The following is a 23,960-nucleotide window of genomic DNA, read 5'->3' as shown; positions in this document are numbered from 1 at the left end:
TTTTATTCTATATAAATATTTGGCATTGCATTTTACATATTAAACACTTTCTATGAAGTGTATTAAATACACCTATGTTCATTTACAGTTTTCAAAACAACAACAAATAGTAACACTAAATTGAAAATATGTCAGCATATGAGACCACCACCATCCTTTAGCCCTCCCTCCTCCCAAAAAAGACATACTTTCCTCTTGCAGATAAAAAGCCTGAATTAACAGAGGCCTTGCAATGTGCCTTGAAATAAACAAATGTAGGTGCTCTCAGACCAGTGAGTTTTTTAGGGCTCTCTGAATCCGTTCCAGACATACAGTTCTAGATACTGTCAAATGAGAGGGCCTTGACTAGATATCACAGTATGGCTTTGAAGATTTAGCTTGTAAAAAATTCCTTCCTTCCCTCTGTGAAGTCTCTTGGTGCCTTCCTGGTTCAGCAATATCTCAGTGTGCATCATTCTGTGACATCAAATATCATGGATTACCATGAGACTCAGGTATCTATAACGTTGCAATGTTCAGTGAACCAGAACCAGAATGAAAGGTTTCAGAGTAGCAGCCGTGTTAGTCTGTATCCGCAAAAAGAAGAACAGGAGGACTTGTGGCACCTGTTAGTCTCTAAGGTGCCACAAGTCCTCCTGTTCTTCTTTTTGCAGAACCAGAATATTTCAGAATTGGAAAAAAAAAAAGATTTAAAAAGGGTTTGCACATCTATTTAACTTTACTACATATCTAACTTCTTGGGCTTACAAATCTCAGTGGCAAATGCATTCCTATTAAATAAGCTTTAAATATTAGGCATTTTCAACATCATCTAAAATTTACAATGTTCTCTTCCAACCAATACACATCAATGCTAATTTTTAGTAGAGTTCAGTGTGACAGGAATTTTCAAATTATTATTTGCCCTGAACAATGGGAAATATTTCTAATTAGCAAATACACCTTTGTGTGTTTATTTTTCACTGCACGAATGCCAAGTGGAATAGTATTATTCCTCCACACCATAGGAGCGCACACGCAACTTAAAAATTAAATACTCTATGATTTCATACAACGATATAAGGCTTTTGCTCTGCTATTATCGGGTTTTTGAGGTATTCTATCCATGTTGCAGAGAAAATACAGAATCTTCAACTTTGTTCATGGCAGATAAATAAATGAAGGAGAAACTCATTTAAAACTGTATTTAAATTTTAAGTTTAAATGTTCATTATGTTACTGATCTTTTAAAAAAGTTTTGCTGTTTACCTTTATTAAAAACTGTACATACATTAGTGTTACATAAACCATATTGCTTGTACATAATTAGTTATAAATTAGAGAGCTTCAAAATGGAGGTACACAGTACCCTGAGACTGTTAAATACATAATAATACATATTTACTGGCACTGCCAACCACCACCCTGCACAGAGTATGCAGGATACACCTCACATACAGAGCAGGACTTAGCAATTGTAATTTCTGTTCCCTGTATACAAAGTTTACTACTGTGAGGACATATGGAACCAAACATTATGCTAACCAGTGGGAGTGCCATTAGTAGGATGTTGTTGTTATCAAATGTGTGCAACAAGCTGATGTAAATCTGACAAAGTCCTTACCCTGGTTGTTGCAATGCATCGCACTGGTGATCTGTATTCATCTTCCATTTTGGTCAGAGCAATGATGGTTTCAGCAATAGCATTTTTTGTCACACGGGACCAAGCTTCAGACAGGTGACCCTGTTAAAGAGGGAATTGTAGATAATTTTTCTAAAACTCATTAACGTATTACCACTTTCCTCATTAAAATATCAAGTAGAAATGAAACTGCAATTAAAGGAACTCAACGGGAAGCTAGAAATAAGGGAATTTAAAGTACAGTGGTCACAGTTAAAAAGTCAGCATTCTCCAGCAAATGCTATTCAGTTACCAGTTATTTCTTTTTCTAAGCATACAGAAAAATGGTTAGTCTCAGATATCGATGTGGTAATTATTGGCAAATGCCAACTTTGGCCTTGTCTACACTTATGACGGCATGTAGGATACATGTAGCTTCATGCTGCAGTGAAAGGCATCCAAACTCACATGACAGTGAAAGGTTCCAGCAGGGGGCGGCAGAGGGGAAAGGTTTCAGCAGTGGCAAGGCTGCTGCCGAAGTGTTTCATTATAGTGGGGAAAGGCCCCGGCAGTCGGAGACTACATGGCCAAGAACAGCAGTGTAGACATGGGAAGTACTGCTTGGGCTTGTAGAAAGCTATGTATGGTATGTACCCTAGGGTTCAGGATGTAAGGTACTCTACCCACGTAAAGAGTGGCTCACTGTCTACACCAATATTTATACCTGAGCTAGCTGGGCCTGCAGTGTCTGTATTCTACACATTGCCACAAGTGTAGACCTACTCTTTGTGTAGTGCCTCAGCAGATTAAGTTCCCAAGGGTATCAGTGACATGAACTAAGAATCATCTAGAAAGCATGACAACTGGGGGAATGGTGGATAACCCTCACTGATCTAAGAACTTGCTTTGGGAGCATAGAAGGAACTGCGATAACATTCCATCTTAGCAATAAGAGAAAGGGAAAATATAACAGGAATACTTACTAGAGGGAAGGGAGGAAAATGTAGAATGCAGCAGCCACTGTCAAATAATCACCTTAGAGCTGACTGCTGCATTACTTGTCACTCATCCCTAACATTAACAAGGGCTACTAGGATGATCCGAGGAATGGAAATCCTGTCTTATGAAAGGAGACTCAAAGAGCTCGGCTTGTTTAGCCTAACCAAAAGAAGGCTGAGGGGAGATATGATTGCTCTTTATAAATATATCACAGGGATAAATATCAGGGAGGGAGAGGAATTATTTAAGCTTAGTACCAATGTGGACACAAGAACAAATGGATATAAACTGGACATTAGGAAGTTTAGACTTGAAGTTAGACGAAGGTTTCTAACCATTAGAAGAGTGAAGTTCTGGAACAGCCTTCCCAGGGGAGTAGTGGGGGCAAAAGAAATATCTGGCTTCAAGACTAAGCTTGATAAGTTTATGGAGGGGATGGTATGATGGGATAGCCTAATTTGGGCAATTAATTGATCTTCGATTATTAGCAGGTAAATATGCCCAATGGTCTGTGATGGGATGTTAGATGAGGTGGGATCTGAGTTACTACAGAGAATTCTTTCCTGGGTGCTGGCTGGTGAGTCTTGCCCACATGCTCAGGGTTTAACTGATTGCCATATTTGGGGTCGGGAAGGAATTTTCCTCCAGGGCAGATTGGCAGAGGCCCTGGAGGTTTTTCGCCTTCCTCTGCAGCGTGGGGCATGGGTCACTTGCTGGAGGATTCTCTGCACCTTGAGGTCTTTAAACCACGATTTTAGGACTTCAGTAACTCAGGCATAGGTTAGGGGTTTGTTACAGGAGTCGGTGGGTGAGATTCTGTGGCCTGCGTTGTGCAGGAGGTCAGACTAGATGATCATAATGGTCCCTTCTGACCTTAAAGTCTATGAGTCTATTTTCACTGACCGATTCCTTCTTTCGATCAAGAAAAGTGCTGTCACCTCCCAGACAGAAACATATAATGCCACAAAACATTCCTGTAACTCACACTGTACTGCACTCTTAACTCTGATCTCATACTTTCATTAGAAACAGAACAACATGAATTTAAAGAGTAAACCATGTGAATAGCACAAACACACATGCATTTTTAAGAGATTGGCGTTCAATGTTTGCATTACAGTGCAAGTTCAGTTTTAGGAACAACCCTCCAAGCCTGACCCTTTAGGGCTGGGCAAAGGGCAACTTGTTTCAAGAGTCCAGGAAAGAGCAGGCCCCTCACACACAGCTCCCTCTCTGTCCAGCACAGCTGACGGTCACAGACAGAGGAAGTGTATATATGAAACTAATACATAAAACCACAATTATAAATACTCTTCAAAACTGTCTGTGTTCCATGTACAGGTGAAAGTAAAACAGTGGTGTTCTGTTATTAACATTTTAAAAATTGAAAATAATACTGATGTATAAAATTATTTCATCAACGTTGTCATATGTAATGTAGATATTTAAAAATCCAGTGGCTTAAAACTGATGTACTTACTTTTCATTAACAGGGAAATCATGAATTTTTGTAAAAATATAGTAACTAACACACATTCTTCCCATCCTTAGGTACCCATTAACTAATAAAACAAATCCCATGCATTTCTATATTATTATTAAAGCGCTGGAGGGGTCTGAAAAAAGTGAAAATCTGTCTTGAAAGAAAAAAAGATTTTTGAGCTATCCTTAGGAAATAAAAAAGTAATTCCACTAACCTCCTAAACTCCATTCTCAATACACCAGAAATGTGAATACACCAAACTTCCCCATCTGTAATTTACATTTCTTATTTCTTTCTAAACACCACAGACTGACCAGGTAATTTTAACTATTTGTACTGAGGGCTTTGTTTGAAACAATGGGTTTCCCTCCACATGGCAGAAGCTATAAAAGGCACTGGAAACACCTCCATTTTGCCTCTTTCCTGCTCAAACCTCTGGTCCATGGACTTATACTAGTGGGAGCATTCTAACCAAGGGGACTGAGGTCCTTCCAATGATTTGGAAGCAACCAGAGACTTGACTTAAGCCAGTGGTTTATTCCATCATTGATACAAGCCTGAACCAACAACTTTGCAATTATTGTATGTATTTGATTCCTTTAACCAATTTTTAACTCTCACGTTTCTTTCTTTTTATAAATAAACCTTTAGATTTTAGTTACTAAAGGGATTAGCAATAGCGTGATTTCTGGGTAAGATCTGAGTTGTGTGGCTAGACCTTTGGGATCAGAAGAATCTTTATTTGATTAAATTGGTTTTAAAAAACCACTCATCTCTAAGTCTAGTGTTTTTGGTGATGATACAAGGACTGGAATGCCTAAGGAAACTGCTGTTCTGACATCTTGTTAGCAAGTGTGGTGAAACAGACGTTTACTTTTGTTGCTGGTTTGGTATAGCTCATGGGAGAATTACCTCCTGTTTTGGGGTGTATCTGCCCTATTTCTCAGCAGTTTGTCCTGAATTTGGTATTCTCAGTTGTGACCCATGGAGGCACAGTTACACTACTATATCCAAAAGACTCCCAACAATAACTTCATTTATAGATAAGATGATACCTGAATATCAACACAAAGTTGACCAACCTCTCACAAGAGCCAAAGACGCTTTTGGTATTCCATTATAAGTCACTGAAAACAGTTATTGGCAGGCAGCATTTAAACTATTAGGACCACCGTACCAGTCACCCAACAGACGTTCTTCAAGCAAGACTCTTCTATAGTCAGAAGTCATACATGTAATACATAGTTTGCCAAAGTAATAAGGAACTGGAAATAGGGTCTTACAGTGGGAAGTGTTTGGCAACCTTAGCAATAGGTGGCTCTACCACCTTTGCCTAAAATAATTACATACAAATATATAAAAATAACATTATATTTGCAAAGTCAAACATTCAAAAATTAAAAATTCAATAATTAAACTTGCCAGTGACAGTTCAGAAGTGCTGTGCAACTAACAACTTCCTTTGAGTTCAAATGGAGTTTTGAATGCTCCTGAATAAATCAGATTCTAGGTGTCTCACAATTGGCCATCTAACAAATGAGGAACAAAGTGAGCCGCTACTTCCAAAATGACTTATTCAACAATATACGGAAAATGTGGGCAAAGCCAGAGATAGAACCCAATTCTTACTGGTCCCAGTTCAATGCCTTAACTTAAAGATTGTCCTTTCTCTTCCTGAGATCTCTACCTCATTCACAGTGCACTGAATGAAGCAGGGTTCCTCAGGAAAAACACAGTACATGAACTGTTCAGTGATCAGAAGTGTTTCAACATCCAAGTAACACTCAGAGCATGTAAACTTACTGCTGCCATGTCCTTAATCAGCTTAATAATGATTTCTGAAATCTGTGTAGGAGTTGAGCCCTTCATCCACCAATGGCTTTCACCTCGGCGAATATAGCTGCAAAAGATAATAAATAAGATAAATTAAATTAATAAAGGTAATGCCTTAGTATATTTCACAAGTAATTAAAGGAACATTACACTTATTCAGTATCCTGCTTTTTACATCAACATAGTAACACTTTATGTCAAATTAAATAGTTCTAATTGTAGGGCACAAATATTTATTTTCAGATTATAAAAGGGAGAGATAAAGAGTGTATTTTACTTTAAAATCTCTGGCTTCTGTTTGTCTTTAGCTTGACAAAATATAGCTTTTACTAACCTGGAATTGAAAATCATTGGAAGTGTAACTGTAGTAACTCCTTTGCCTGCAGCAGTGCCAGCAGTTCCAGTTATAGTGGTTCCTTTGGCTTTTAGCTGTACAGTGAGTGCTTTGGCAATGCACCCCAGGAACATGTCCAAGATACCCAGTTTATTCCAATCTCCTTTTTCCGTTGAGTGAATAATATCACTTATGTCTGCTGGTGGCAGAGACTTTACTCCTATGATACTAGCCAAGCGACTAGGGGTCACCTCTGGCAAAACACGTCTTAATAATGATGTGACCTAAGCAGACGAACCAAAGCAACACAAATTTAAAGGAGACAGATGAATTTTCAAAGCTATATTCAAAAGCACTTTTCACTTATTTATAAGCTATTTTGGTATGTCATTTTCATAAGAAGAGTTAATCTACTTTTTAACTTCTAAATCATCTTTCTCAGGAATTTTGTAATGTTTGTATCATACTTTGTAAATTGTAATGTGCTACATAAATTTCAAGCATAATTATTATTGCAATAAAAAGGAGTATCCAAGCACCTTATGCAAATACAACTAAAAGCTGCTATACTGAAAATCTGATTACTTACACTGGAATACAGAATGCAACATAGCATATAAATTCATAATTAAGGCTTGAGACTTTCAAAAGCACTATGTGGTATACTAAGAATACTTACTAACAAGAAAGTAGGGAAATGTAAGAAGCAATAGCCAGGCACTAATTGGTCATCTTAGGGCTGACTGATGCTTGTCTGTGCAAAATGTGAAAAGCTAGCTATCAGAAATGTTTGCTGAGAAATACTCTTATTAGAGTTGGTCTAAATTTTCTCCATTTAAGTACTGAGCAGACACAAAATTGCTATTACAGGACTCAAAAGGAAAGAAACCTAATCTGCAATTTTTGGTTCCAATTAAAGTCAACATTTTCCAGTAAAGGTCATTCAGTCGCCACAATTAGCTATTATACTAAACAAGATTTCCCCCCCAATATCTTACCTTTCATTAATTTTGTAAGTCTCTTGCCTTTGGAAAACATTCAAACCTAGACAAACTTCTACTATAAATAGTACAATAAATTTCCCTATTCTAATACAATACAGGTTTGCCTGGTTAAAATAAAAACCACAATTAAAAAAACAAAACAAAACACCAGGTTAAAACTGTAATGTTAACTTGGTCACACTGCATACAGGAAATATTTCTCTGTTCCTATTTTAGTTGCTAAATGTAAAGATAAAGTACAAAGGATTTGCAATGTGACCAGGTTAAAATTGCTTCTGGAAACTTAACTCCTCCAATTCCTGATTTTTAAATTTTAAGCTATAAACTTTACAGCCTTAACATTGCACTGACCTAGTTTTTTGTTTTTAATTTATTTTTAAATAGAAAAATTAAAATATTGTGTTAATATTAGATGCTAAAATTGTGCTTAATATTAGATGCCAATTAATTTTTAAATCTCAGAAGTCAATGGAAGTACTATTTCTGGCTGAAGATAGTTTCTGCAAGGGTGGGTTAAGTGGGCAACACACATTTGTTTACACATGAGGGTATCATCTTTGCAGAAACAGATGATTTTATTTTAAATAAAAGCTTGTAATATGCAGTATGATGTATTACACAGTGTAGCAAAAACAGAGAAAAGACTCCAAAAATACCAGTACCACGTTTTCTCCTATTGCTTATAACCAGGTAACTTTTTTTTGCTTGTATTTCAGTGACACAATAAAATAAAATTGACATTAAATCACAAATTGTTCCAGCAGCAGCCACATTACTTGTGGATTTTGGCAGAAAGAAAGGGTAGTGATGATGTAAAGGGAGCAGCAATTCAGTAGGCTTTCCTAAAATTGTACAAATACTCAAAAGCAACCAGCCAATCTCTTATGTCCCCAACTATGATACTGTTCTTCATTAAGAGCTGCTTGCATAGAAGATTTTAGTTTTCAAACTACAATAATTTTTGCTGTAGCTATGTCTAAAGAAGTATGGCTAGATTTTAAAATAGGAAAAGTAATGACTCTCAGATTTAAAATTTTTTTTTTGCTTCTTGTATTTGAATAATTTTGTAATAGTGCCGTGTGATAGCATTCTTTGTAAGTAACAACAAGCAACTGAAACAGCTATTTTTTAAATGGATTTCACTTGTTTTATGTTCACTAACAGGACCAGATAAAGGTATAGGCACTAAGAAACTACCATCTTGTAATAATTTCAGAATCAGAGCTTTCATGTTTTCTTTTTAATTAACCTTCTAGCACTCATGATTTTGGAGAAAAGCTTGAAAAAGTGACAAGTGCAACTTACGTCTGCCTGACTCTGCAAACAATCTGAAAGAATTGGCTCAGAGTGGTATGAATTCCTCTACAAATGTCATGGGGTGTTAATTCCAACACTCACTGCTTCTTGCCAACACCATCCAAACAGAGTTGTGTGTGTGGCAGGAAAAGTGCCACTATCTCAGTCAGCCCTCCACCCACCTGAGCAGGTACACTCAGACACCTGGGGGGTTCCCCTGCTGCACCTCTGCCAATCTAGGAGAAAGAGGTGAAGTCTGCTGCCACTCATGTTATCCATGAGGGGAAGAGGGACCCCACTATCACTTCTGTAGCAGAAAAAAGGAGCCCCATTCTGCTGCCCCAGCCTCTCTAGAAGAGGGCAGCGTGCTGTCTGTCACTAGCACTCCAAGTTGTGGGAGGAGGTTGATGCCACAGGATTACTTCATGAGGGCAGAGCAAAGGGGGTATAGCTGAGGGCACTCCCTCTAATGGTGGGTGTAGGGCCCCAGATTGTCTTAATCCAATCTTGCTCACAGTTTAAAGGTTGTGTTGAACTGATGATTGTTAGAACTGCCTATTAGTTTGGGGACTTTCTTTACATAACACTTCACTTTTCTTCATGTTATTTGCACATATTTCCTGTGTGTCAGATATATCTATGTAATATAGCTGAAAAAAAAAATGGAGAAAATAATCCTCTTCATATTAAAAGGGCTATTGTGCTGTATTAATCTGTACTGCACATATTTTTGTATTTAAAACAAGTGATTCTCCCTGTGACGTTGTGCAGTCTATATGGTTTTATAAAAACTTGATAATAAGTCAATATAATGTAACTGAGATAGTTTTAGAGAAAATACGGTAATAAGTGAATGTAAGTAACTGGGATATGCCTCATGCAAAAGGTCTCTTGTAAGGTATCATTACAAAGCTTATAATCTACTGAGTGTGATCATCTGATTTGTATAAATGTACCACTCTTGTATCTAAAACTAGAAATATAAAATGTAACTCTGAGGGCCTATTGTAATTGTGTAAAGTGTGGACCATTAATGATGGTTTGGAATCTTGATGACTCCCATTGTCTGCAGATGGCTGTATTTACCTGTGAGTCTTCCTGTATATGTGTGTGCTGGCAAGTGAGTAATGAAGTCTTGCAGTGGCATGTGATCATGTCACCTGAACTGGAATCCATCTTTAACCTGGTGCTTTTCCAGTGAGGGGGGGTGGAAAACCAGAGAGACAAAGAGTTCCCGCCTTATGCAAAAGATATATAAAGGGGGGAAGAGAACAGAGGAAGGGAGGAGCCATCATGAAGAATCCCCTAGCTATCACCTGAGCTGCAACAAGAGCTGTACCAGGGGAAAGAATTGTGCCCAGGCCTGGAAGGTGTCCAGTCTGAGAAAAACTTACTGAAACATCTCTGAGGGTGAGATTATCTGTATTTAGTTTGATTAGGCATAGATTTGCGCATTTTATTTTATTTTGCTTGGTGACTTACTTTGTCCTGTCTGTTACTACTTTGAACCACTTAAATCCTACTGTCTGTATTTAATAAAATCACTTTCTATTTAGTAATTCACTCAGAGTATGTATTAATACCTGGGGGAGCAAACAACTGTGCATATCTCTCTATCAGTGTTATAGAGGGCGAACAATTTGAGTTTGCCCTGGGTTTAGACCCCACTGGGAGTTGGGCATCTGAGTGCTAAAGACAAGCACGCTACTGTGAGCTGTTTTCGGGTAAACTTGCAGCTTTGGGACAACCGGGTTGGATCACAGAAACCCCCTTGGGAGCTGCCACCAGATGTGCAAAGACTACCCCTGCTTCTGTTTTCCCTGCCAGCTCAGGACTCCAGCACCCTGTCTTGCTGAGCCAGACACTCCCGTCTGGCTCCAGACACAGACCCAGGGTCTGAATCACTTGTCCCAAAGCTGCAAGTTTACCCGAAAACAGCTCACAGTAGCGTGCTTGTCTTTAGCACTCAGATGCCCAACTCCCAGTGGGGTCTAAACCCAGATAAATCCGTTTTAACCTGTATAAAGCTTATGCAGGGCAAACTCATAAATTGTTCGCCCTCTATAACACTGATAGAGAGATATGCACAGTTGTTTGCTCCCCCAGGTATTAATACATACTCTGAGTGAATTACTAAATAGAAAGTGATTTTATTAAATACAGACAGTAGGATTTAAGTGGTTCAAAGTAGTAACAGACAGGACAAAGTAAGTCACCAAGCAAAATAAAATAAAATGCGCAAATCTATGTCTAATCAAACTAAATACAGATAATCTCACCCTCAGAGATGTTTCAGTAAGTTTTTCTCAGACTGGACACCTTCCAGGCCTGGGCACAATTCTTTCCCCTGGTACAGCTCTTGTTGCAGCTCAGGTGATAGCTAGGGGATTCTTCATGATGGCTCCTCCCTTCCTCTGTTCTCTTCCCCCCTTTATATATCTTTTGCATAAGGCGGGAACTCTTTGTCTCTCTGGTTTTCCACCCCCCCTCACTGGAAAAGCACCAGGTTAAAGATGGATTCCAGTTCAGGTGACATGATCACATGCCACTGCAAGACTTCATTACTCACTTGCCAGCACACACATATACAGGAAGACTCACAGGTAAATACAGCCATCTGCAGACAATGGGAGTCATCAAGATTCCAAACCATCATTAATGGTCCACACTTTACACAATTACAATAGGCCCTCAGAGTTACATTTTATATTTCTAGTTTTAGATACAAGAGTGGTACATTTATACAAATCAGATGATCACACTCAGTAGATTATAAGCTTTGTAATGATACCTTACAAGAGACCTTTTGCATGAGGCATATCCCAGTTACTTACATTCACTTATTACCGTATTTTCTCTAAAACTATCTCAGTTACATTATATTGACTTATTATCAAGTTTTTATAAAACCATATAGACTGCACAACGTCACACTCCCCCTCCTCTATGGGCCTGTCACATAACAATGCAAAAAGACTATTAGATCCCTGTGCTAATCTGGGGAGAATTTCCATTGGTGTAGATTTTGTATAAGGCAGTTCACATTGCCAAAAAAGGCTCGCATCGCAAACCTTTTGGGATGAGATGGGTGGGGATGCAGAGTGAGATCCTGAGCTATTAAGGCTAACTGTCTTCCATATGTAGTCACACTACGAAAGTCTGCTTTTATTTTATTTGAGAATATTTCATCTCTCATATTTGAGAACATTTTGAAATTGATAGTGAAAATTATACACACATTGTTTCATGAAAATCAGAAATGAGGCCAACTACTAAATTGAATCAAAAATCAGTTCACATACATTCAGTACTGTGAAGCACATTATGATCTAATTTTTAGCACTGGATTATTTGGCTGGAAGCACTGCAGGAGATAAGGAGTAATTAGCACACTCACCTGTCTCTGTACCCTGGGAGAGGCAGTATGCAGTAGTGAGAAGAGATCCTGCAATAGAGTCAGCTGCTGAGCCAGGTACTGACGACCTACATTGGAACCACTCAGTGCCAGAACCATGGACAGCAGCTCAAAGCAATAAGCATCAGAAGAGGCATCTTCATCATTAGGCTGCGAGTTGGCATTCTCCTTGCTAGAGATTGCGTGCTCCCATTCCTCACGTACGCGGGTTGCTTCCATTCGGATGGCCTGGACTATATGAGCACATACCTAACCAAACAAATGCCACACACATAGAAGCTTAGTAAGAGCTTAAAAAAAAATGCAAAAACACCTTCAAGACGGCAATGTAAACCAAAAAAGCCCATAAAATTTTGATTTTTTCTATTACTCCCCCTTATAAATGCAATTAAGGACAAAGATGTACCTATAATACTGAATTTGCTGGACTCTGTTAGTTTGTGACAATATCACATAACTGTGTTTTTATTTAAAATCCAGGAAAACACACTAGAAGTCAAAAGATACATATACCTTCCCAAAAGAGAGTACCTCCTTAAAACCACTTTATAATCTCTTTTCTAACCACATATTTAAGAAATCTTAGAGACAATAAAAAACCCTTATTGTTATGTATACATACACATTATTAAATGCATATAATTTACCCAATAACGTGTTAAAAAAAGTAAACATATTTAAAAGATTTTAAGGTTGTAAGGCTTGGCTTTTCAAAGGTGGAAAAGGGAAACAGGAACCTAAATCTTGTTGAAATTAAATGGGAGATGGGCACTTAGTTCCTCTCAGGCTCCTTTGAAAATCTCTGCTATAATGTTTATCCCACAGAAAATGGCTAATCTTACTATGTGAAAGGAGAATTTAGTTAAATAAAAAATCTTAAGAAATTGCTTAAAGTTACCTCAGAAGCACAATAGCCACTTTTCTATGTTTGAGTAAAAAAATAAATTAAAAACAGATGAAGCTAAACAAAACCACAGATCCAAACATCCAAAGACATTGTGGATGGGGTAGTTTCAGAATCCAAATCCTGATCTCCTTGCTGGTTCCTCTCCATAATCTAAGAAATCTAAACTTATTTTTTGGTGCGAGAAGGGGAAAAAGCGTTTTAAATAAGTACCTAAAATTGGCAGCTGAGACTCATCTGAAATATTGAATGAGGTATGCCAACATTACCTATTAGTAGTAAACATTAGGACAACTTGTATTCCACTTAACTATAATTTTAAAAGAAGGTTCATAGGATAAGATTTTATTTTTAGTTACAGTTCACTGCTAAATTTTAAAGCCAAATTATAAATCTTTAAATATGTAATTTATAATGGAAACAGAGCCTTAAGTATGGAAAATACTATTAAGGATGAAAAATACTCAAGTAAAAAAATGTTAAACAATAAAAGATTTATAATTATGCTCTTTTCCGGTAATTACAATTTAAGGTAAACATTTAACACCTCAAGAACTATATTACACAAACCTGTTTTTGTAAATTTGTCAGTTTGCTCCTGCTGAATATGATTCCAACCATGTGCTCTTTCAGATCTGCATCTGAAGTTGCCTTTATAAAAAGCAGAAATAACTGTTAGGATATAGATATTCAAGCCTGTATGTAAAGGCCTATACTTTAACAATTTAGGTATACGTTTATCATTTAGCTAGTTATAGAGGTATAAAAGAAAAAATCTGTGTAAGGGCCTTCTCTCACTGTGACAATCTGAGGCCCTGTTCTTAGGTCAAAGCCTTTGGTTAAGAGGCAGCCATAAACTGAGAAGCGTGCGGTCACATCCTCACATTTCAAACTAGTCATATTGAAATAAGGTAATCTGGGGCTGTTAGGAAGGTGATCCAATCTACCACCTCCCGAAAAAGGGAAGAGCCTGGAAGATGTAAAAGGAAATGTAGTTTGATAGTTTTCTGTCTGGTAAGAACTCACCTTATCAATAGACACAGTTGGGAAACCCTTATGTCTGTATAGATGTAGTTGTGAAATCCTCACTTCTGTATTGTTTTATATGTTTATTTGCATGGTCTCTGTCTGGTTCTGTGATTGTTTCTGTCTGCTGTATAATTAATTTTGCTGGGTGTAAACTAATTAAGGTGGTGGGATATAATTGGTTAGCTAATCATGTTACAATATGTTAGGATTGGTTAGGTAAATTTCAGTAGAATGATTGGTTAAGGTATAGCTAAGAATATTACTATATAAATTAGGGGCAAACAGAAAGTAAGTTGGGATTCGAAAATAAGGAAAAAGGAACTTGGATTAAAGCTTGCTGGAAGTTCACCCCTATAAACATCGAATTGTTTGCACCTTCGGACTTCGGGTATTGTTGCTCTCTGTTCATGTGAGAAGGACCAGGGAAGTGGGAGAGTGAAGGAATAAGCTCTCTAACAATAACATTAGATTAAGACTTTCTAAAGTATTTCTGAACTGTCGCACCAATGAATGTGGAATGCCAATCTATTGTATGCTAAAAGTGAGAAGATTTTTGTAACATACAGATGTGTAGCAAAATGTTATGTAGCCAAGATAAAGCAATTAGGAAAACTGACACAGGTTGGCTGTGCTTATTTCCTTCCTGTTATGTATGTAAAATATAAAAGGTCAGAGTACAGATACATCTCCAGCAAGCTCAGACAAATGAAATTCAGTGTTCTAAGACCCACCCTTATGAATTCAACTTAATACTGATCACCAATGATCAAGTCTTTAGAAACTAATGTAACATGGACCAATTTTACAGTCTTTAATGTATTTTAAATTAAACGTCTCCAGAAGGAGAAACTCAACAATAAAAAAAAAAAAATCCCATGATTTATAACATGGATCGGCAACCTTTGGCATGCAGCCCAGCAGGGTAAACACCCTGGCAGTCCGGGCCGGTTTGTTTACCTACTGCGTCCGCAGGTTCGGCCGATTGCGGCTCCCACTGGCCGTGGTTCGCCATCCCAGGCCAACGGGGGCTGCGGGAAGTGGCGTGGGCCGAGGGATGTGCTGGCTGTCGCTTCCCACAGCCCCCATTGGCCTGGAGCGGTGAACTGCGGCTAGTGGGAGCCGCAATCGGCCAAACCTGTGGACGCGGCAGTTAAACAAACTGGCCTGGCCCGCCAGGGTGCTTATCCAAGCGTGCCGCGTGCCAAAGGTTGCCGATATCTGATTTATAATAATATGTAACTTGTTATGACAAAGGGAACAAAAATCAGGCAATGTACTTTTCAGGATCTACCATAAATCATCTGCAGTTAATTTAGCACTTGTGAAATGTGATGAACTGACAACACTGGAAACAGAAGTCCTGCCTTGTCACTGGGCCTTAACTGTGTTGCCACTGGGCCTTAACCCCGTTCTGGGTGAACTACTTTAAGCAGTCATAAAAAATAACTTGCTCACTGGACTAAGAGAAAATCTTTTCAAGTGGGCCTGGGCCATTTAAGAAGCATCCAATGAAAACTATACTTGTAAGTTACTAGGAACTGGGACAGCTTTGAACCAGCAATATGGTAATGAAAGATGCCAAATGCTATTATTACCAGTCACATGAGCCTATCATTTTCTATTAGTTTTAAATTCTAATATGATTTAAGTTTGCCATGATCCATAATACAAAAAAATTTCCTAGACTTTTTCAAAAAGAAATAAAGATAGAACCAAATTCTCTCATATGCAACTGTAATATACCTCCTGTCATTTATCTTCAGCAGTGTTTGAACCCTGGACCTTCTACACTTCATCACAAAACTCTACCACTTCAGCAAAAGGACTAACTATAACATCTGGCAGCATGAATAAGCCGTTACCATCTCCACACCAACCATTAGGAAGAGGATGCATAGCACCCTGCAACAGATGGTTACACGTGCATGGAGTAGTCTTTTTTAAAAAGCAACAGATAGTCTTAAAGGTGCCACAGGACTAACAGATGTATTGGAGCATAAGCTTTCGTGGGTGAATGCCCACTTCGTTGGATGCATGCATCCGACGAAGTAGGCATTCACCCACGAAAGCTTATGCTCCAATACATCTGTTAGTCTTAAAGGTGCCACAGGACTATCTGTTGCTTTTTACCGATCCAGACTAACACGGCTACCCCTCTGAGTCTTTTTTAAGAAAGCACAGAATTTGGCTGCATCTTAACAGATTTTTCTTAATCTTTCTGACAGACTGTGTGGCACAGTGGAAGAGACTTGGTGTGATGGAGTGTCTACCCCACCCAAGGCCTAAGTAGGAAAAAAGAGCCAATTAACCCTTTGATAGGCTGCACCTAAAGTAGAGCCAGGGCTGATAAGGCCTTATTACTGATGAAGCCTAGCTGCGTGAGGAGCTGGGACAGGCACAGAAAGAGGAAGTTGGTGATAAGAGGGGGCTGTAGGAAAGACCTTGCAGGCACTTCCTAGAGAGGAGGGGGGATGGCAACAACAAGGGGGGAGTTCTGCAGGAAGTAAGCTCTGAGATCTTTGGAATACAGACTCTTGCAAGAACCTGAGAGGGGTGAAACAGCCATAGGGAACAGAGGAAGCTCCACTGATAACCCAGAGTGGGGGCAGAGCTATAGAAGAAAGGTAGGACGGAGCCTAGGGAAACAGCAATAGTGTCTGGGATTGTGAAGACCATGTGTGCTAAACATAGGGTCCAGATTCCCCTACCAGCCCTGGGGAAAGTGGCACAGTGAGGACAGTAGACAAGATGACTGCCTAAGACAGTTTGTCCATTAGGACTTTGATACCCCAGAAAGGAAGAGCTATAATGACAGAGTGTCAAACCATGAAGAGGGATCACCATGAGTCATGAAAAGGAAGAGAGAGCGGGGAATCCAGTGACACTTGGGTATGCCATATTGGAGAGCAGGGGAGAAATCCTTACCCTGTAGCCAATGAAATTTTTGTGTTGAATTCAGTAAGATGAGAATTTAATTCCTCTGTTATATTCTCAGCGTGTATAGTCTCTCAATGGAGCATGAGACCTCGTTCAATAATTAGGGCACAAAATTATTAACACCAGTTCATAGAAGGGAATAGATCTAAAACTCTTACTTCTCCAAATTCCCAGCCCAGTACACCTGCTCATAAACGTAAGGCTATTTTGTTTGAGGAGAAGGGGGAAGAGCAGTGGAGGCAGCAGTCATGTGGTGGGTCCTATCAGGAGATTCAGCTTTGTATAGCATTCTCAAGTGAGACACTGGGAAAGGTAGTATGGATTGACTGTTGAGCAATTTTATAAGCAAGACTCAAGACAGCTCTATTGTACACAATGCAGACAGCAAACTGTGATTTTTGACAGCTGATCTTAGCCAAATTATTTTCATGGGGCAACAAATACTTCCTCAACTCCAGAATGATCCCCATTCCAAATTCCTGTTGCAAACCAATGTGATTTAGTGTTTAAATAAAACCAGAAAAAAAAATGTATAACAGCAACCCTTTTAGGGGGAGCACCAGCAACTCCTACAATAAATAAGTAAATAGCTTTGAGTGGTTACAGTAAAAATTCAGAGACTTGATTCTTCTGCTTACTGTGATACATGTCTGACTTCCATAATTGTTAGTATGATTTGTACCAGTGATAGTCAGGCCTCAGTGGTTCGGGAGCCAAATTAGCAATCAACATTATCCAAAAGAACCTCAGTAGCGTGAATTCATTTCATTTACACACACTCACTCTCTCTCTATAGTATATTATATTATTCTCACAGCAAAATGACAGAGTATTCTACAACTGGTTAATAACATAGTAAAAGCATCCTGATTAATGATTAAATCACACTGTTTTTATCCGTAATATCATGTGCTGCAAAGAGCCATAGGAGACACATTAAAGAGCCACTTGAGGCTTCTGAGCCTGTCTGAGTATCACCGATCTGTACCATTATTACTATGACTCTTTAATGAAACCTATAGCCCCAATTATGATCTATTCATCAAAAATATTAATTACACAAAAATCCATCTAATTATGTTTTTGTTTTAAATAGGCAATGGCAGCAGTATAATATTGCTGGGATGTGAAGAATACCCGGAGTAAGAAGATCAAAACAGACCGGAAAACATCTGGGACAACTTATTTCAGTAAAATAATAATAATTGTAGAACATAAATAATACATTGTGTACTTTTTCTTCTCCTTCCGGGGAAGACAGCAGTGTTTTTTCTTCTTGTTCTGGGGTTGGCTCAGCATCTCCGGAGATGAGTTTTCCAAATACCTATGAGAAGTTACAACAAAGGTTAAACAAAAGTTCAAAACTAGGCTCATATGGACATAAAACTTCTCGAGCTGACAAAATAAGGAGGGTTATGCCGTCATTCTTCGTAGTTTAAAACAGATTAACATTGCTTAGTTTTGCGTGCCATGTATTAGATTTTCTGATTGCTGGCAACAATATAGTAAAGAGAGGAGTCTGCACTGCCAGTCAGCATCAGAGAAATTTCAGCCGCTAACAACATTTGATTAAAATATGTCACTGTTTTAAAAAGCCTGTCATTCTACATTTAAAATGTCTAGCTTGCTCTCCAATTTCTGTGATATCTATCACCAACACACACGATGGTGATTCAAAATGTCTGAATTTGTATTATTTATATTCCATTAGCACCGAAAGGCCCTGATCAGGATCTTTATGCTATGTACTGTACAAACACAAATAAAGACAATCTCTCCCCTGAAAAGTTTACAGTCTAAAATGACAAGACAAACAAGAAAGAGATACAGCATATTTTTTAAATGGAGGTGTGGACAAAAGGAAGGAATGGGAAAAAACATGGGAGAGGAAGGATATAAAGTAGTATGTTGTTGGTAGTGTAAAGAAATGAGGTTCTGCAGGACAGTGGACTGGTTAAATCAAAGAAAGGCAAAAGAAACAAATTAACTGTAAATCAGTACAATAGAAAAGCTCCAGAAGGAAATTTACTTCATCAACATATTTAATCACTGTATGAAGTAGTAATTCTTCAAGTTCTTTTCTACCATAGCTAACTACCACTCTATAACCACCCACACACACAGAAAAAAAACAATAGCCTTCTTTTTAAAAGGAATAAGTAATTAAATCTCAGCAGCTTTTATGTTCTCCAGTGTTTCACCATATGAGATAGTTGCAATGTCCTACCTGGGATGTAATAAGGCGGAATACTCGCAGTGTCTCAGCTTCACAGTTTCTTTGCTGAGCTACACTTGCTGAGATCTGGCCTGCAATTTTAATGCTTTCACCATCTTTCCAACCCAATACTTTCACTTGGCGAACTCTTAGCGTGTTCTCTGGGCCCTTCAATTCAATTTTGATGATGTGATTATCTCCACCAGGAAGTTCACTTGTTACCCAGCCAATGTGTCTTGAATCCAAATCAACCTGATGAACAGGAATATAAAGATGTGAATTTGAAACACAGTATCAGGCTAACTGAGTCACCTACTCCTGGTGAGTTATTGGTACAAATTATCCAGCACACACTGTAGAAACCAATTATAGCTTACGTGACACACAAATGTCTGTTCTGAATAACAAGATTACAAATCTTTTGTATTATAAAACTATCAGTCTTCACAGGTAAAGCTTTCAAAGTCTCAAATTATAAATAAAAAAAAGACATGTAACTATTCATTTTCTTCTCACTTTTAAAGCCCAGTTTAAAAAAATCAGTAAAAAGTCATTTTTGTTGGTTATCCAATTGCACCACAGAGTCTACTTCATGCTCTCAGCAGCAATTTATAAATGTGTAAATCACTGATGTAAATAAAGTTCTTTCACCTCCTGTAAGAAAAGTAGTTGTCTAAAATATAAAACATGGTTAAAAGCACTTAATTTTTCAAATTCTGTGTCAGACAAAAAATATATATATATATATATATATATATATATATATATAGAAACACAGGTTGAAATCCTGACCCTATTGAAGTCAGTGGCTAATCTCCCATTAACTTTAATGGAGGCAAGATTTCATCTCAAGTGTTTTGTTATTTTTTTTAAAATCACAGAAAACAGAATTTAGATTCAATTTAAAACAAGATTCAATGTTTTCTGGAGAAAAAAGTTAATGAAAAATAATAATCATTATACTGTTTGGATAAGTCATCCCACAAAAAGAAACTAACCTGACAGTAATTATAGTTCTTTGAGTTGCATAGAGTGAATAACTGTTTCTTCTTCTGAGTGCTTATCCATATATGTATTCACTATGTCTATCAAGCAGTGATCTACATTGTAGGAGGTAAGTGCTAGGAATCTATCTACGTAGTGATGGTTGCACGTCCCTGTAAAAATTAGCATCTGATTTGGATGTCTCCACAATAGAGTAGTGCTGGGAAAGTATGTACAGTTTTGAGGACCAGGTAACTGCCCAACACATGTTCTAAATGGGGGCACGTCTCAAGAAAGCAACTGTTTTTGCCTGTGCTCCAGTCGAGTGCGCTGTTGCCTGGGCTCTAGTCGAGTGAGCTGTGACCACTATAGGTGAGATAACTGTCCCACTTTACTCAGCACTGATGAGACCTCAGCTGGAATACAGCGTCCAATTCTGGGTGCCACACTTTAGGAAAGATGTGGACAAACTGGAGAGAGTCCAGAGAGCAACAAAAATAATAAAAGGGTTAGAAAATCTAACCTGTGATGAAATGCTAAAAAACTGGGCATGTTTAATTTTGAGAAAAAGACTGAGAGGGGACCCCAAAGAAAGGACAAGAAGTAATGGGCTTAATCTGCAGCAACGAAGATTTAGGTTAGATATAAGGAAAACCTAACTACAAGGGTAGTTAAGCTCTGGAATAGACTTCCAGGGAAGCTGTGGAATCCCCATCAATATAGGTTTTTAAGTACAAGTTGTACAAATACCTGTCAGGGATGGTCTAGGTTTACTGGGTCTTCCCTCAAATACAGGGAAGCTGGACTTGATTACTTCTCAAGTTTCCTTTCAGCCCTACATTTCTGTGGTTCTATGATTCATTATGGCCAATAATGGTCATACTAAAAACACATTTAGCAAGAAAGGGTTTTAGATGTTGTTTACAAATGGGAGGGATGAACTAACAGTGATGCCAATAAAGAGTGAGTACCACATCCTGGCACACAGCACATCAAGGACACTATTGCCCATTAGCTAAAAAAACAAAAAGCAGGAGCCTTAAAAAGATAGGTGTCTGATCTTCCACTTAGTTCAAGACTCAAAAAGAAGTTGCTTACCCATGTAACCAGTGCTTAAACAACTAGTAATATTAAAGTAACAATGCCAATTTACCTTTTTTTCTTGAAAGCTACAGTAAAGAATATAAGGCAGACATAATATGATCATAACTGCTCAAAAACAGTGTGGAAACACATCGTGGTATTCTGAAGAAACTACAAGTGACAGAGAATTCCTGCTAGGAGTTTGTTTCCATAGGAGGGAATTGCAGTAATCAAGATTCATGGTTCTGACAGCTGTTGCAAAATCACCATAGATTAATAGAGGAGCAGATTGTGCAAATTGCACAATTTAAAAAAACCCACCTCTACACAATGTCTAAACACAAGACTTTCTATGGAAAGGGCATTGGTCAAAAGTGATGACAATATCTTAACAAGAAAGGATGGTCTTATGGTATGAAGTTTAAAGCACACTGGCTCGCAACAGACTTCCTATGTGACTCTGACAAGCCATGAAATCTCACTATGGTTAATTTCCCCGTATGTAAAACAGTAATAGTATTAACTTCACAGGGTGTTATAAGGCTTAATTTGTTAAATATTGTAAAGCATTTTGAGATTTATGGTAACACGTGTAAACTACTTCCACAGGTGGGCTGTGTGGTATACATACAAAGGATTATTATTTTTATCGTTAACAAGACGTTATTTTTACATGCAGCAATATTTGTAATTAGTTACCTGCTTTATTCTGCAAAGATCTTCTACTGCCTTACCAGTCAAGAAAGTAATTGAAGTCACTTTATTCTGTGAAAGACAAGCAAAATCAAAAAGACAAATAAAAACCTCCACAATTAATTCTGAAAGTGAGTAGCATTATGGTAATTTCTTCCATATTAACATTACGGAGTGCCTTTTTAGAGACACAGAATTAATGGAGTTGCACATTTAATTTCTTAAAACACAAGATATCTGTATGTCTAAGGCAATCTGAAGTTCTCATTACATACAAAAGTAGAAACAAGAAAGTGTATAAATAAAAAAAATGGAAGTGATTTTATATTGAAAACTTAGGACAATGAAAAATTACGGAAAAGTTCCAATTAAATCTGCAAACTGTTCTTTTTGCATCACTATGTGCACTTGAAATGAGGACATATATGAAACACTGCAGACTTACAGATCTAGCACTATGTTACATACTACATGCAAACACCCTGTGTACTCCATGGCAATGCTGCTGGATTCTGGGGTACTCCATACACCATAACAGAGCTACCGTAACAGCTTCAGATATATACCTCTACCCCGATATAACATGAATTCATATATAACGCGGTAAAGCAGCGCTCTGGGGAGGCGGGGCTGCGCACTCCGGCGGAGCAAAGCAAGTTCCATATAACGCGGTTTCACCTTTAACGCAGTAAGATTTTTTTTGTCTCCTGAGGACAGCATTATATCGGGGTAGAGATGTATTAAAAAGTTGAGATTTTAAATTAATTAAATCAGAGTAGTATTCCTTGTGTCATTTAATTTTATATTAACTTCAATGTATTTTACACAGCCCCTACATTTAAACATTCTGTGTGTTACAAATAATGTGTCAGTTTTCAGGAGAAAAAGTAGAAATTGTGGTAATAAGCCAGGAGACCGTCATGATCTTCTGATATTTGGGGAGGCAAAGGATGCCATTTGGGATTGTTGGAACAAACTCTCCAAGTGGATGTTTTTGCAAAAAACGATCAGCAGGAAAACAGTTAATAATGTGGATAGCTAAATTCTAATAATTAGGTTTCAAAGTTAACAACTCACTGAAAATGAGGCTTACTGAATCACTTTACATTCCGTTTACGTTTGGAAGCTTTTCTTCATAACCAAAAAAGTTAGAAACTTAATTTCTCAAAATGAGATTTAGATTCTGGAGTAAAATTCTGAACCAAACAGGATGGCAAAAGTGGTGGGGAGGAGGAGGAGGACACTCTAACAAAATCTGTGACCGAATAATACACAAAGCCCTGGCTATGCACTTTTAATAAAGACAGACAATTTTTCTCTCACCCCAAGATCTCGGGAGTTGTCTACATGAACAGACACATAGCGAGCATTGATTCCTTTTACACAATTAATTGTGATGTTTTTAGTTTTATTTTTATCTTCATCTCCTGACTCCCAGAAGGTTTCTGTGGACCCATCTGTCAAACTGCCAATCATGGCAGGTCGGCTTGATGTTTTGATGTCAACAATGCTGGTTAGGTCTTTTAGGCAAATTACTATACACAATTCCTGTAACAAAAAGATGATTTAAAACCTCAGAAATGAAGCCCAAGTAAAAAAATGTCTAACACACTTTTTAAAGGAATACTTATTAAGAAGAATACTCTCTCTAAATTAAAAGAAGAAACCTGTGTACAACGAGTAAGTTACATGATCAAAGCTCCTGGTTTATTGCGCTCCAGCCACCAGAGGAAATATGATGGAAAACAGTTTCAGTTGCTAAAAAGTGTATTAAGAATTGGAAACAATGCTCAGCTTATTTTCTCCTACTCAATTCCCATATCCTCTCTTTACTGTACTTTCTTTTGTAGATGCTCATTAAAAAGCAGCAATGTGTGCCTTCAAAAGGACAAAGAAGAAATGTGAGGAAGAAGTGGAGGTAGGAAAAAGAACATGAGATGTAAAAGGAATTTTTGAATTAATTTAAATTCAAACATAAAAGGCCCTCCCACTCCTGACCCTAGCAACCAGTAACAGAAAGTAGGGATGGTCACTACTCAAAAATACCAATTTGAATAAGGTTCAGGTTGAGGGGTAATATTTGAATCTTTAAATCTAAATAAAACAATCTGGATATCATCTATAAAGGCTCTGATCGTGACAGATATTCGT

General features: G+C 37.9%; 1 protein-coding gene across 28 annotated transcripts in view; it reads right to left on the bottom strand.

Moving 5' to 3' along the window:
* Window positions 1-23,960, bottom strand: part of MYCBP2 (MYC binding protein 2) — a 384,804-nt gene that overhangs the window by 25,075 nt on the left and 335,769 nt on the right. For 26 of the 28 annotated variants that reach the window (XM_008178543.4, XM_008178547.4, XM_008178549.4 and 23 more), the window contains 9 exons: window positions 23,133-23,357; window positions 21,816-21,881; window positions 19,062-19,301; window positions 18,060-18,158; window positions 13,439-13,519; window positions 11,947-12,213; window positions 6,250-6,533; window positions 5,886-5,982; window positions 1,604-1,723 (listed from right to left, as the gene is read on the bottom strand). In XM_008178543.4, the coding sequence (XP_008176765.1) occupies window positions 1,604-1,723; window positions 5,886-5,982; window positions 6,250-6,533; window positions 11,947-12,213; window positions 13,439-13,519; window positions 18,060-18,158; window positions 19,062-19,301; window positions 21,816-21,881; window positions 23,133-23,357 (1,479 nt within the window). The remainder of the gene's footprint in view (window positions 1-1,603; window positions 1,724-5,885; window positions 5,983-6,249; window positions 6,534-11,946; window positions 12,214-13,438; window positions 13,520-18,059; window positions 18,159-19,061; window positions 19,302-21,815; window positions 21,882-23,132; window positions 23,358-23,960) is intronic. The other 2 variants (XM_008178544.4, XM_065593082.1) reach the window with 1 other exon arrangement.

Source organism: Chrysemys picta, chromosome 1 (assembly GCF_011386835.1).
Source record: "Chrysemys picta bellii isolate R12L10 chromosome 1, ASM1138683v2, whole genome shotgun sequence".
In the NCBI taxonomy this organism is placed as follows: domain Eukaryota; kingdom Metazoa; phylum Chordata; order Testudines; family Emydidae; genus Chrysemys; species Chrysemys picta.
Note: the sequence above shows the minus strand (reverse complement) of the source record. Positions and strands in the feature narration are given on the sequence as shown.